The following is a 14,859-nucleotide window of genomic DNA, read 5'->3' as shown; positions in this document are numbered from 1 at the left end:
GGGCTCGATGACCTGGAAGAACCGCGGTCCCCATGGCTCGGCTGGTCCCCCCAGCAGCACTGGCTGGGGTGCGGCTGCCCAGGGCCACCTCAGGAGGCAGACACTAGAGTCAAAGGATGGAAATTTGGGGGTTGGAGAGAGACATAGGATGCGGGTTCAGATCCCTGGAAGGAGGTGGTGCGGGCTTCCACCCTGAGATAAAGCACTATCGTCAATAAACTGTGACTAAAAACTTCACACTTCACCAAACCGGTTTCCAGCTCCCTCTAACAGAGCTAGCATGCTTCCAGCAGTCCCAAAACAGGTTTTCTTTCCGAGGGGCGGTGCTCACAGAGACAAAGCAGGGGCTTGCAAAGCTTCCCCTTAGCCCTCGCTTGTGTGTCACTTTGGACAAGTTCCCCTACCTCCCTGACACAGACCTGGATCAAAGTCCTGTGTGTCACAAACGGTGTGACCTTCAGTCTGCACCTTGTCCCCTCTGGGCCCCAGCTTCTCTGCCTGTAATGTGGGGACAACACTAACTACTCACAGGGTGCTGTGAGGAGTGAGGGAGGTGAGAAATGTAAGTGGCCCAGAAAAGAAGATATAATCAAGATCAAATGTGCACTGTTGTGTTCTAACTCTGTGCTCCAAAACTCCCTCAAGAGCGAGCCATTTCTGGGGACCCCAGGGTCTTTTGCTTGGACCTCTCCACAGTTCCTCAATAAGTGGGTTCTAGTCCCAGGGTCCTGGGGAAGAAGCCTCAGGACAGCAAGGTTTGTGGAGAGGTCCCCAGATGCCCCCAGGTGCTCTGGAAAGGGAGGAGAGGGGGCAGGAGGAGAAGACGAGGTTCTGTGATCTTCCAAGACTGCCTCAGACCAGGAGGAATGGCTGAGCCTGGGAGGGGTGGGGTGGGCTGGGGACCGGAGGAGAAGAGGAAAGAGTGGGGAAGAGCCCAGTGCCACACCTGTCTCCCAAAGCTGCCACCCTGTGACATGTGGGCCTCGGGGTGGGGACTGCTGGGCACGGGAGCTTCTGGCCCCTGGGGCCCCACTCTGGCAGGGGCCCCATGCTCGCCCGGTCAGCAGCTGGGCCATAGTGTTGGCCTGGGGGTGGGGTCCCAGGCCCAGTCCATGGGCTGAGGGCACAGGCTGCTGTCCAGTCACACTCCCTGCCCCGGACATTCCAGGCACCCTGCTCTGCTGCCGTGGCTTTTGTGAACTGTGGTTTGGAAGTCCATGAGGCACTGGGCGGCAGGGGGATGCCAGACACGCAGGAAGGAAGGGAGACTCAACCTGAAGACCAAATGTGGGAGGACATCAGTACTAGGCAGAGAGGAAACTGAGGGTTGAGAAGAGGAAAAGGAGAGGCAAAGGGATGACAAAGCTCTGCTACTCGGGGGGCGGCGGGGAGGGGGTAGGCAGCACTCTCGGGGCCTGGAGCACCGTGGGAGCCACGACCTGAAGGTGGTGGTCAGGTACACCATGGATACTGTTCCAGGGCCTAAGGAGGTCTGGGATACTAGTCGCAGCTCCGGGATACTCTGCCTCAGGGTGAGTCACCCCCACCTCTGAGCTTCAGACCCCCAGCTGCAAAATGCAGAAAATATCACCTGCCCCTCCTACTCTGCAAGGTTATCAGCGGATCTGACCAAGTCCTGGACACAGAGGCGTGTGCCAGAGGTTGGTGGAAGAAGCAGGCCTGGTACCACAGAGAGACTCAGGGGGGCAGAGGCCGGGGGAGACCTGGAGTAGAGTCCTGGCTCAGCCCCTGGCTCACGGGGCATGCTGGGCAAGTCTTGCCTCTTTTTCTAAGACTCAGTTTCCTCCTTTAAGAAACAGAGATACTCACAGTTCACACAACTCAAGAAACAACAAAACAACAACAAAAAACTCAAAACCACTCCACAAACCACTCCACAAAAAAAAAAAAAAAAAAACCACACACTCCAAAACAAAAAAAAAGAAGAAGAAGAAGAAAAGAAAAAGCCGGCCCTTTCCCCAAGCCTCAGAGCCACAGGGGCCAAGGCCACAGCCCAGCCCTGGGGGCCACTGAGGCCTGGCCCGCCATCCACTGGCCCCGGACTTGGGTCTTTTACCTTCACGGAAGCTGCCGACTGGCGGAGAGTGCCCGATGAATAACCACAGAGAAACTATAACGGGAAGCACAGTGCAGGGCGAGATGGGGTTGGGGGCGAGGAGAAGGTGGTGGGTCAGAAAACAGAGGGCAAAATCCACCAGGGAGAAAGGAGAACCCTTGGGGCAGAGATCTGGGCTCCCAGGGGCCCGGGGCAGTGCAGGCACCCGGACAGGCACGGAGGGACTCTGTCCTCCCCGTGAGTCCCTCTGAGCGCCCTGCAGGAAGCCCTGGGACAGGAGGAAAATAGGAAATGAAGAGGCATACAATCATGCAGGAAACCAGTCTACCAGACCACCACTCTAGGGACAGAGGAAATGCCGAGGATGGGAAATTCTGCACCCCCGTGTGGGGCCCGGGTCTGGGGCGCCCACGCCCTCTGTGTTTGTCTCTCTGAATACCCACATCCATCCGTGTCCTTGAGGCTGGATGTGCTCCCTTCTCCCAGGCTCCCTGTGAGCTGCCAGAGGTTCAGCCGGGGGGGGCCTCCATGGTAAACTGTGTCCTGATCAGGCTGTGTTCTGTGACCCCTCATGGCACCCTTCTCCGGGCCTGGCCCCATCCGCCCCCCCCCCAGTCACTGCAACAGGAGGACCAGACGGGAGGACTGTGGAGGCCCCTCGGCCTCCTCCTGGAACCACAGCGAAGCACTGCCCTCACTCTGCGGCCAGAGGAGCTCAGCCGAAGCTTCTGGACAAGGGTGGGCCTAGGCACGGGCCTGGCTTCTGGGGGCCCTTCCTGCCCAGTAGAGACCCCGCCCCGACGTTACCATGGCGACGTCGGCCTGGAAGATCTGCTTGATGAACTTGTTTCTGGAGGAGTGGACCAGCTGGATAATGTCTCCGTGCAGGGTGTCCCGGTTCTTCTCCAGGAAGCCTGGGCAGTGGCAAGAAGCGGTTGGTCACACCTCGAGAGTTCGGGCAGCCTCCACCTGACAAGACTCATCCGCTCCCCAAATCCACAGTGTCTGAGCCAGGAAGACCCTCAAACTTCGCTTAGTTCAACCACATCCACTTTACAGCAGACAGAGCAGCGGCTTGCCCGAGGTGACAGAGAAAGCGAGAGGCAAAGCCGGAACTGGAGCTGCAGCTCCCTCCCCCCACAGCCCCCCTTCCAGACCCGTTCAGAGAGAAGGGCCGGAGGCCTTGGCCTGGGGAGGGCAGGCTGCCTTCCTTGGGGAGCCACCCAGCGTCTGCACTGCCAGCCTTAGTCTTTTGAATAAAGGCATCAGAAGCCCCTGTTGAGTGTGTCACCTGGGAGAGAATACGTGTTGGGCTAGTACAGCTAAGAGTAAAGGAATTTAAAATACCTTGTTCTTGAACAGTGTGTTATGTCCTACAAAGTGCCCTCGCAGCACTGATGCTCACGACCCCCCTCCAGCTAGGGGGTGGGCAGGAATTATCTTCCCCATCCCACAAGGGAGGAAACCAATGCTCAGAGAAGCTGAACAAGCTGCCTAACATCACACAGCAAGCCATGGGCAGAATTGAGACTTGAACCTAGACGCCCGGCACCAGCCCAGGGAGGCTCCTCTGCACCTCACAGACCCCCAAGAGGCCGGCCATCCCAGGCACTGAGGAGTTAGGAACTGGTTAATGGCGGGGCGTCAGGGGGTGGGGTGTCTTGCTAGGGTGGGGCAGAAGACAGAGGGGCCCAGGGCTGGGGAGGCCTGATGAGGAAGAACACCGCAGAGAAGCAGCACCCTTTCCCCCAGGATTCAGGCTGCCCGGGCTTGCGGACAACATAGAGACCCAGCGCTGGGCTGCCCACCTGGTGTCTGGGGACGGGGGAGTGCCAGGAGGCACCCAGCAGTGGAAGGGTGGGTTTTGGAGTTGGGATGGAATTGTGGGCTCTAATCAAAAGTCTATGACAGACTCAGTCTGGGACCCTAGGATGGTCCCCTTCTGGCCCTCGGCTTCCTCGTGACAGTACCCGTAAACTCTTGCTTTGCTTCAGATCACCTAACACCACCTGATTCATAAATAAAATGCGGGATTAAAACAGTATCTTGTGAGCCAGGAAATGCTGACAGAATTGTTGAAAGCAGCTCAAAACTGGTTAGTGACCTTAGGCAAGTCATTTCCCTCTCTAAGCCTCAGTTTCAAATCCATAAAGTAGATAAAGCCTTATGTTCCCTCCAGATCTAACGTTGTATAATTTTATAACTTTGTGCAGAGTCCACTCAATTTTCCCGTCTGTATCCTCAGCAACAGCATGAGGCCTGATACAATCCTCTGTTATTCCTAAGAACAGACACATGGGTTTGCCCGAAAGTCCTTCAGACTTAACGTTGGCTTCCTTCTTTCTAACAGCAAGGTTGGATCTCACAATCCAATAGTTGCGGGAGGGCTGGGCAGGCTTCAGATTCCATCCCTGCAGCATGGCTCACTGATACACTGTCAGCCTTCTGGACAATTCAACAAGGAAGTACGAAACCAATGGCTCTTTGCTTGTTTGTTTTGAATTTCCCTGGCCTCCGACTGCAGGTGAAACCCTTGGAGGCTGAACACAAGAGCTCAATATAGAGAGACACGCAACAGCTGATGCCCATCCAAGGCAGCCCTTTAGACCAGGGTGGTGGGGGCCGAGTCGCAAGGGCAGTCTGCAAGAATTCCAAGTAGGGTAACCCTGATTCTCTTCTTCACCTCTAGCTTTAAAATGAACCCAAATGCACATCCCAGAAGCATGGGGGATGCATCCCCTTCAAAGCTCACACTTGGTCTTGGCTGCTGAGAGAGTCCTAGTGGGTCACGGGACTGGGTCTAGGCCTGGCCTGGTACCTAACAGACAATGTCATGGAAACACAGGTAACTTTCCCTTTTGAGCCTCAGCTTCCCCATCTGTACACTGAGCCCACCCAAAAGAATGGAAAGCAGGGACTCAGATACTTGAAACCCATATTCATGGTAGCACTATTCATGGTAGCTAAAAGGTAGAAACAACCCAACTGTGCATCAAGAGATGAATGAATAATATATATATGAAATTCTGACACCTGCTACAACATGGATGAACTTTGAGGACGTTATGCTGAGTGAAATAAGCCGGACACAAAAGGACAGATACTATACAATTTCACCTATATGAGGTCCCTCGAGTAGTCAGATATATATATATACACAGAGAGAGAGAGAGAGAAAACAGAATAGAGGTCAGCACGGACTGGGGGAAAAGGGCACATTTTTGCTTAATCGGTACTTATTTGGGGTGATGGATCGGCGCTGGAGATGGCCAGTGGCCATGGTGGCACAATATAGTGAATGTACTTACTGCCACTGAATTGTAACTTAAAAAGTGTTAAAACAGTACATTTTATATTATACATACTTCACCACACTTATTAACATCTCTAAAAGAGGGGCACCCAGAGGTGCCTGGGTGGCTCAGTTGGTTAAGCATCTGCCATCGGCTCAGGTCCTGGGATGGAGCCCAGCGTCAGGCTCCCTGCTCGGCGGGGAGTCTGCTTCTCCCTCCCCCTCTGCCTTTCCACCCCCGCGCAAGCATGCTGTCTCTCAAATAAATAAAATCTTTAAAAATAAATTTAAAAATAAAATAAAATCTCTAAAAGAAAGAAAGAGCACTGGGCCCAGTGTTTCCTAAGGCCCCTCCCCGCTCTGTGCTCCAGCCCCCAGCCCGTCCCGGGAGGGAGAAGGGCCAGGGCGGGAGAGGGCGCAGGCGAAGAGATTGCAGCCCCAGACAGCCCGCTTGTACCTTGGCTCTCGTAGTAGACGACGCCTGCAAAGTGGTTGATCCCAAACTGAGTCTCATGGTTGTTCTTGGGGGGGATGTAGTTGGAGTTCAGCTTGTGCTGGGAGTTCAACTTATGCAACATGGTGGTGTCTGTGCCCTGTGGGAACCGATGGCCGCGCTCAGCCCCCCTCCGCCCCCGGTCTTCCTGCCCCTGCTGCCCCCGGCCTTTGCGCCCCCTCTTCTGTCTTTCTCAAGAGCTCCCTCCCTTTATCTGTATCCCACACAGGAGCTCTCTGGGCCTCCACTTCCCTATCTATTAAGTGGGTGGATTGGAACTACACTACCTTGAGCATTCAGTCCAGTTTAGAAAATCTATTTCCCCACAGTGAAACTCATGGGAGCAGTCGCTCCCCGACTCCGAGACACATCCCAGGTCTGGAGCACCTGTTCCATGCCAGCTACGTGCTTAGATCTCCATTGTCTGGTCCAGGACCCCGTGCACTGCAGGTGATCCCCAAATGTCAGGTGAATGCACCTGCACTGGCCCCAGAGCCACCCTGAGAGGCACGTATCATTGGTCCCATTTTACAGATGAGGAAAGCTGAGGCTCAGAGCATGAGGGGATGTTTTGCACAGGCGCCCAACAAAGGGCAGACGCACCTTGGGGAACTTGCTCTCCTCGTCGATGAGGGAAATGATGTTCATGGGCTTGTTGGCGATCATGTCCAGGGCGTCCTGGTTGTCGGTAAACTCGATGTGCAGCCAGTCGATGCTCTCCAGGTCGTATTCCTCTTGCTCCAGCTTGAACACGTGCCGCACGAAGAACTGCTGCAGGTGCTCGTTGGCGAAGTTGATGCAGAGCTGCTCGAAGCTGAGGGGGCACAGGGGCGGGTGACGGGCTGAGCAGGCCAGCACGTCCTTGGCCACGCTGTGCCTGGAGCAGGCTGACAGGCGGGCACAAACTCCCTGGCAGAGGGCAAGGGCCGAGGCGCTCGGGGGCATGAAGAGGGATACAAAGTAGTCAGGGGAGAGGGGAAGGGGGCTGACGAGATTTAGTAAGTGGCTTCCTGAGGGCCAGCATCTCTGAGTCACCAACCCAGTGCTCTCCCAGGTGACACTTCACATATTCATTGTGGGTGTTTGGGTGGAGGTGGGGGGCTTTGAGACATCCAAATGTTACAGAAATTGAAGTGACCTGCCAGGGGTCACACAAGCAGGAAGTGGGGCAGGGCAGGGGCCTCCAGCCCCGGGATCCACCAGGGCCTGCTCCTTCCATCTGTCCTTGACCCGGCCCCCAAGAATGACCCTTCAGGAAATGTGGGACCCCGAGCATGGCTCGGCCTCACCTTGCACCTTGGACACTGGGGTGTGCATGACAGTGTAAGAGCCTTCTCCCGAGCAGCTGGAGGGGACGGGCCGGAACGGGAGTGAGAGAGCCCACCAGGATGACTGGAGGCAAACTCTCCCACAGCCCGGCAGAGCGTGCTCGCAGCCCGCTCAGTGTCGTTTAAAGCAGAGGTGTGACACCTGTTCTGACCATGTTGTGGAAGAAAATTCCCACAGAGCAGAGCCCCTCGTGGTACCTGTTCACAGCGAAGTTCTCGAACCCAAAGATGTCCAGGAGGCCGATGGACCTGCGAGAGCTCTTCACTTCCTGGGAGGGGGGCTTGTAAATTGCCGCATTGATCTTGTCCACAATCCACACGAAGAGCCGCCCGTAGATGCCCTGAGAGGTGGCTGTGTCAGCCACTGGGCCCACGCGCCCTCCCAAGGAGACGGGCCAGGTTCCTGGACTGTCCCGGCTTCGCTCAGCCCCTCCCGTGCTGTTTGAAATCCCCTAGTCTTTACTCAAGCTGTTCCCTCTGTCTTGGAGCCCCCTTTCCTGTTGGAACAATTCCTTACTCCTTCTCAAAGCTCTGCCAAGAAGCCTTCCCTAACCCTCCTTTGGGCTCCCATCTCTCCATCCACCTCTGTCTCCCTATCAGCTCTGAACATCTTGAGGGTCCCAGAACCCAGCACAGAACGTGGTGCAGGGCAGGGGCTCAATGGCTGGCAAACTCGTGAGTGTGGAAACAGGAAGGACTGGGGCCTTCTCCCCCTGACCCAGCCCATCTTCAGTGTCTTCTTTGGAAAGACCAGAGAGGGTATCCTCTGGGCTGGGAATAGCACAGCAGACCAAGTGCCCCAACAATCTGACCCAGCATGAGGCCCACGGGGCTGGAAAGCAGAGCAGGCCAGGGATGGGGGACCCGTGGGGAGCGGGGCTAGCAGGGCTCCTGAGGAGCACAACACTCAGCCCCTTGTAGGAGGAACAGAGCTCAGGAGAAGGCAGACTCTTGCTCAGCAACCCCCCCCAACAGAGCCAGTGGCCAGAGCCTGCGTCCAAGGGCAGGCAGGGGTCCAGGCCCAGACGTCTTTCTGGTTCCATGGACTACTCAACTCCTGCCTGTAACAACAAGGGGCGGCGCGACCCCCTCCACAAGGGGCCCACCTTGACAAAGGCATCTCGCACATCCAGCGCCTGCTCCCTGCTGAGCGGGGTGGACACGGTCTCCCCTCGGGTGATGAGGGTACGGCTGGTCAGGCAGTTCATCAGGTCCGGGGGGTTCACCTGGTGGGGCAACATCCGGCTGCTCCCCCAGCCACCCCCTTCCCACTGACTCTCCAGGCCTGGCTCAGACCAGTCCCTCCCCCGAGAGTGCCCTTCCCCACAGCCCCACAGCCAGATCCTCCCCAGGCACCACACCCTGCCCAGATGCTGCCTGGAAGGACTGCTCTCTCCTTGACAGCCTCCCCCGGTCACCTGGCCCTCCCAGGACTGGCTCAGACTCTGGCTTGACTCATCCCAGTTTTCCAACCCAGGGCAGAGCCTAGTAAGCCTTTGCTGAGAGACTGACACACCGACTCACCCAGGGTCCCCCGCGCCCCACACCATCCCCAGGGGCAGCGGGGCGAGGGCGGCGAGGCTGCCGGCCGCCGGGCTCCACTCCTCCTCTGAGACCTGTGCCCAGCACAGATCCTGCACACGGTTCATTCTCCATATTGAATTTCTAGAACTCTCCCAAGCAGAGCCCCAGCCTCCAGGTTCCCACACGCCCAGCCCCGAGAGAAACCGAAGCAGCCATCGGGACAGAAGGCTGGACGCTGACCTCGAGCAGGGATGCGGCTGTAGCCAGGGACGGGGAGAAGAGGACCTCACAGGCGTCCAGGTTTTCAAACGTCCGGGCTGTTACAGCGAGGGGGCACAGGGTCAGGCAAGCGAGGGTGGGCATGGGGGAAAGGGGCAGGCTAGGAGGGCCCGGCTCTCGGGGGGTCTTCCTGTCCACTGCTTCTCCAGGTCAATGTATGTTTGATGGGTGTTCTCCCCACGAGCTATGGGCACCGTGAGGTAGGAACCCCATATGCCCGGCACCTGGTGCCATGCCTGGCATCCAAGTGGAGACACTGGCCGTCATGGCCCTCTCCCCTCACGCTCCTCCACCCTGCACTCCCAGAGCTCTCGGCGGCAGCCCTGGCTCCTATCAAACAGGGTTTGTAGCTGCTGGGACAGAAGCTGAGCCACAACACCCCCCGGACAGCTAGGTGTTGTGCTGCCCGTGAACCCAGGGTGGGGTTGGGGCGGGGGTGCACCATCGGGGCCCCTCACCCTCATACTGCAGGTTGCCCAGGTGCAGGATGGCAGCCAGGAGCTTGGAGATCTCCCAGTTCTCCGTGTCGGTGAACATGAGCACCTTCATGGCCGAGCGGATGTTGGCGTACTCCTGGCTGTCCTCCCGGCCCTCACAGGTGATACAGTTACCCTGGCGGGCAGAGGTGGGAGAGTGGGGTCCAGGAGGACATCAGCAAGGCCGTGGGGACCCCCAGAGAGGCAGTGGTTGGGCTGAAGGGCCCCCTCTGCCAGGCTAGGCCAGTCTGGGGGGCCAGGCACTGACCTCACCGCAAGAGCACCATGACCTCTCCAGAAAGTCTAGAAAGCTCCTGGCTAGGGCTTTTAAGAACACATTTCCCACTCGTAGGGACCCTGAGTGCCCCTTCTTCCCAAGAGTGAGAGGAGCTGAGTCGCTGAGACCAGGCCTGGCCCATCCCCTAGCCTGGCAGTCACAGCACCCAGGCCCTACTGTGCTCCCGCCCCGCGCTGGACACTCTCGCTCAGGGACTCACCAGGGGCAACCAGGGGCAGCCTGGGCAGGGGGAGGGGGAGGAAGGGACTGCAGACAGGCAGGGCACCGACAGGGGTCTGCCCCAGGATGTGTGCCCGTGAGCCGTGTTCATGTGCGTGTCACCTCCGACAGCTACAGCAAGTATGCGGGAAGCCCTGCATACCTACAACACCCACGTCCCTCGTGTGGCCCTGTGGCCCGGCCCGGCCCAGCTCCTGACAGCCAGGCAGGGATTCTCCCCAGGACTAAGGAAGCTGGTCCCCCCGCCGAGCCTGCCTGCTGTGCACTCGGACCCCATGCATCTGATGCTGGGCGGCAGCCATGGCCCTGGGGCCCTCTTCTCCTTGGTGGTCAGGCAACAGCAAGAGGCTGGCACCGGGGCTCCGTGCCCGGTGAGCCCCCGAGGCTGAAGCGGCAACAAATGAGCCCTCCAATCCTGGGGGGCCTGGCAGAGGTCCCGGGCTTCACGTCCTCAAAAACTGAACTAACACAGCATGTGTGTGGGGGTGGGTCTGTGCACACGTACACACGGGCAAGTGTCTACATGTCCCTGGGTCTAGGCTGTCTACACAGATTGAGGAACATGTGTATCTGAGATGACAATTCATGGGGGGGGTGAGATGCTTGTGCAGGTGGACTATGCCCAAGCGGGGGACAGGCCTGACGGCATATATAAGCTCAGAGTGGGCCGGGGCAGGTCAGGGGATGAGATGGGGGTGGGGGATGCCCCCACAGAGGATCCCACCCACCAGGCCTGGAGCTGGGGAGCGGCTGGGTGGGTTGCCCCCGACCTCACTGGGATCGGTGTCCCCTCCCCCCGGCTGCCCCGCCCGGGCCTCACCATAGCCAAGTAGTTATAGTCCGAGGCCTGGCCCAGGCCCAGCTTCTTCTTCTGATCGGCACTCATGCCCTCCAGCATGCAGTAGAACACATGGTAGTTTCGTTCATCGGAGGCCTGCAAATGCGGGCACAAGGTGTTGGGGGACAGAGGCGGGGGAGGCATCAGAACCCGACAATCAAGATGAAACTCAGTTTACTATTTTAACAAATGACTTTGATCCAAAAGCCCCTGGGGGCAGCTTTCATGGCGGGAATTCAGGCACCGCGGTGAGCAGGCAGCGGCAGAGGACGATCCAGACCGTGCGGCCCCCACCCGCACCCGAGGCTGGGGGGTCCTGGGCAGGTCCGGCTCTGCCCTGGGCTCGGGCCCACCTGGCGACAGACACGGGACTTCTCCAGCAGGTACTGCTCGATCTTGGCGCCCTCGATGGCACCCCGCTTGTTGAAGTGGATATCGATGTACTTCCCAAAGCGGCTTGAGTTGTCGTTGCGGATGGTCTTGGCATTCCCAAATGCTTCGGGGTGGGGAGAGGGTCATGGGCAAGGTCAGCACCTGCCCAGCCCCCCCAGCACCACTCTTCGAGCCCTGGCCCTACCTTCCAGGATGGGGGTGGCTTCCAGCACCTGCTGCTCGATCCATGAGTGTTGCCCGCTGATGGCCGCCAGGAACTGCAGGATCAGCTTGGTGCTCTCAGTCTTCCCTGCCCCAGACTCCCCACTGCAGAGGAGACCCAGAGAGAGGCAGGGCCCATCATGGTCTGCATGGGCCTCTCCCTACGGGGCTTCAGCCCAAGCTGCTTCTCCCACCTGCACCTTCCCCCCTCCCCAGTCTGTAAAATAGGCCAACAGTATGGACCTTTCAGGGACAGGAAAGCCTCCAGGAGTTCAGGGCTCGGCCAAGGCCAAAGGTACTTTCCTTCCCCTTCATTTAGACACACACACACACACACACACACACACGCCCTGCCCTGGTCCTCATCTGCCATAGAGCATGGCATATATTGATGCTAGATCAATGCTTTGTCCTAATACCCTCTGCCCAAGAGAGAATAGGGGACTGAAATGTCACCTGACTCTAACTTAACAGGAACCAGTAATAAACTTTGAGGTTGGCCTCAAAAGCTAACAAGAACTTGGGCAGCATTAATAGAGATGTAAGGCCTGGGAGAGGGGAGGGGATTCTCTACATGATGAGGCATTAGCAGGAACGCAAAGCTGGAGCTCTAGGGGCTAAGCCTGGAGCTCCGAGCTGGCGCTGGGCCGCCCACCTGATGATGCAGCACTGGTCACGGCTGTGGCGCTTCATGTTGAAATAGCAATTATCGGCAATGGCAAAGATGTGGGGGGGCATCTCCCCGATCTTCTTGTTGGTATACTGACGGATATGCTCTGGTGAGTAGATGGAGAGCAGCTGGTAGGGGTTCACAGCCACCAGGATGGAGCCTGTGTACGTCTGTGGGCAAAAAGGGAGGAGGAACTTGCCACTTCCCATGTGGGAGGCTCGGACTCTAGAAAGTTCTCAGGCTCTGCCCTGCTCCATTCCTCTGGAAGGGACAGCAGTGGCTTTGGAGTCACGTGGACCCGGGGTCCGAATCCTGCCTCTCCGAGAGCTAGGGGTGGGGCCTTCAAACTAGCATTGGGTCTGGGCTGGAGTACGTGCTCAGTGAGGTTTGATGAAGGGAGGAAGGAAGTGGGGAGAGGGGGAGGGTCTCTAGGCTTCCATTTCCTTACCTTTGTCCGTTACATGGACATAATGTAACTGTTTCTAAAGATGAGGAGGTGGTGGATTTAAAAGCCATAGCACACCGGAGGTGCTCCTCAGATGCTGGCTCCCACTTCTGCCTGCAAGCCCTGCATCCCAGGGGTTTGAGTAATCTTCATAACCCAGACCATTCCCAAGCAGAGGCTGGGTTGGTCCAGGGGCAGTAGAACCAAGCCATAAAATGCTGAAGAGGCCGGGGCATGTGGCTGGGGGGCCGGGCAGGCCCCAGTCTCCGCAGCACAGCCCCAGGGCAGAGGGGCCCCCGTGTTCTGGGGGACAGGGCCCCTCCAGCATCCCGGTCAGCACAGGTACAAGGTCCCAGCACACCTCGGATAAACTTCGAGGGGCTTTCTCTTCTTGGGCTCCTCCGCTGACGCACAAGATTTCCTGCTGTGAGCCTGGGGCCTTGCCACACAGGGGCCAACGCTATCTGGCCCTCCTGCCACCAGGGCCGAATGAGGTACTCAGGGGTTACTGCTCCCTCTGCCCGCCCCTCCCCACCCCAGCTGGAAAAGGTCAGGCACAGCCTGTAATTGGTGAGGGATGGATGGACATCTGGGCCTGGAGACACTGAAAACAGATGTGACCACACAGAGGAAGCAACAGCCGTGTCCACTGCCTCCCACCAAGGGCACAGAGCATCACCCCAGAGCCGAAGCCATGCCCAGCAGCCTCGGCCCAAGGTGGCCTTGCCGGGAAAGTGCGGCCGCCAGCACCACATTCCAGGGGAAAGGCCCAAACCAGGGCCAGCTGCGGCCATGCAAAACAGCCGTGGCCTCAGCAACCCAGACCCGGCTCTGCCCGCCCCGCCATTTACCGCCCTGCTCTGGGCCCCGGGGGACGCTCCTCGGCCACCCGGGCTCTTCCTCCAAGCAGCCCATGCCAGAGGCAGCTGAGCCTGATGGCGCTGACCTCCTGACTGTGTGCAAAAGCCCAAGCAGGGAGAGGTGCGGTGGGATGGGGATGCAGGCTGCAGGGAGAGGCCAGGCTGAGTGCAGACTGAGAGCTGGAACCAGCTCTGCCATACTCACCCGCCCTCCACAGTTGGTCTAAGGTTGGAAAGTGGGGAACAGGAGAAGAGGGAGCTGGTCAGTGGGGAATGGGATAGAAGGAGGTTCTCTACCATCAACACCCCACACAGCACAGGGCTGGGCTAATTTCTCAGATCAGAAACCACGAACCGCCAGCCCCTGGGTACCTTGGCCCCATGACCTACAGCTCAGCCCTGCCTGGCTATGGGAACCGCTGGCCCCCCGTCCCCATGGGAGGGAGTCAGCCCCAAAGAACATCTTTTCAGCAGATCGCTTTGCTTGTCTACACCTCATTTTGCTCATCTGTAAAAGGGGGACGGTTAGCACACACACCCCTCCCCCAGGGTTATGTGAAGACTGAAGGGCATAGCCTTCGGCATGTGCCTGGTTACAGAGTAGTTGTCCTGACGTGCCACCTTCCTTAATAAAGTGACACCGAACCACCTGGTCTATGATCACCATGTGGTGTGAGGTGGGCTCCATGCAGTCATTCGAGGACCCTCCACAGAGATTGGCGGGGAGGCCGAGAGCCACATCCGGGGACCAGGGAGGGAAAGCCTGGGCTGTGGGAAGCAGGTGGGGGTGAAGGGAGAGGGGGCGTGAAGGCTGGTCAGTGGGAATCAAGCACGGAGGCGTGAAAGGCCATGGCATTTGGAAGGTCTCTTGGAGAAAGGTCATTTTGGCGGCTGTGAGAGGATGAGCGGTTGTCCCAGAGGCTGGAGGTAAAGATACCACTTGAGACCTAATGAGCCAGTCAACGGGGGCGGTCGGAGCCAGACAGGGGTGGCCCTGGGAGCAGGCTCGGCGGCCACGGGCAGGGCCAGGCAGTGCCAGAGAGGATGCGCTGAGAAAAGCTGCGGGAAGCCTTCCTGGGGCGGGGCCCGGACCCTGCTCCCGGGGCAGAAGGGCAGGAGCGCACACCTACCCGCTGGATGCCTCGCTGGGCGCAGGAGCCCGTGCTCCTCAGCAGGCCTCTGTGAGGGCTTATACGGCCCTTTCCAGATGGGCGAACTCAGCCTCTGGGAAGCAGAGGGACTCCAAGATCTCACGCCAGAGAAGCAGGGGGCTGAATAAAGGGGGGGCGCTGGCACCCAAGCCCAGGCCTTGCCTCCCCACGTGGGCTTACCCAAACCCCAGGAATTTTCCCCAGGGAACGGTGGAGCTGGTAGCTGGGGAGTGAAGAAGGGAGGGGCTTGGCCACCGCGGGCAAGGGGGCCCAGGCCCATCCTGCCCCTGTCCGGGCCTCAGCACCTGTCCATCC

The 14,859-nt window shown here is 58.5% G+C and overlaps 1 protein-coding gene across 1 annotated transcript in view; it reads right to left on the bottom strand.

The window, feature by feature from the left end:
- Nucleotides 1–14,859, bottom strand: part of MYO7A (myosin VIIA) — a 78,909-nt gene that overhangs the window by 39,915 nt on the left and 24,135 nt on the right. Inside the window, exons 4-14 of the mRNA XM_078058581.1 lie at nucleotides 12,074–12,258; nucleotides 11,402–11,523; nucleotides 11,178–11,320; nucleotides 10,807–10,920; nucleotides 9,452–9,605; nucleotides 8,955–9,031; nucleotides 8,297–8,416; nucleotides 7,389–7,531; nucleotides 6,466–6,676; nucleotides 5,827–5,962; nucleotides 2,885–2,991 (exon numbers count right to left, since the gene is read on the bottom strand). Coding sequence (XP_077914707.1) covers nucleotides 2,885–2,991; nucleotides 5,827–5,962; nucleotides 6,466–6,676; nucleotides 7,389–7,531; nucleotides 8,297–8,416; nucleotides 8,955–9,031; nucleotides 9,452–9,605; nucleotides 10,807–10,920; nucleotides 11,178–11,320; nucleotides 11,402–11,523; nucleotides 12,074–12,258 — 1,512 coding nt within the window. The remainder of the gene's footprint in view (nucleotides 1–2,884; nucleotides 2,992–5,826; nucleotides 5,963–6,465; nucleotides 6,677–7,388; nucleotides 7,532–8,296; nucleotides 8,417–8,954; nucleotides 9,032–9,451; nucleotides 9,606–10,806; nucleotides 10,921–11,177; nucleotides 11,321–11,401; nucleotides 11,524–12,073; nucleotides 12,259–14,859) is intronic.

The sequence above is a fragment of the Halichoerus grypus genome, chromosome 11 (assembly GCF_964656455.1).
Source record: "Halichoerus grypus chromosome 11, mHalGry1.hap1.1, whole genome shotgun sequence".
NCBI classification, from domain to species: domain Eukaryota; kingdom Metazoa; phylum Chordata; class Mammalia; order Carnivora; family Phocidae; genus Halichoerus; species Halichoerus grypus.
The sequence above is the reverse complement of the archived record's forward strand: the minus strand, read 5'-3'. Positions and strand labels throughout refer to the sequence as shown.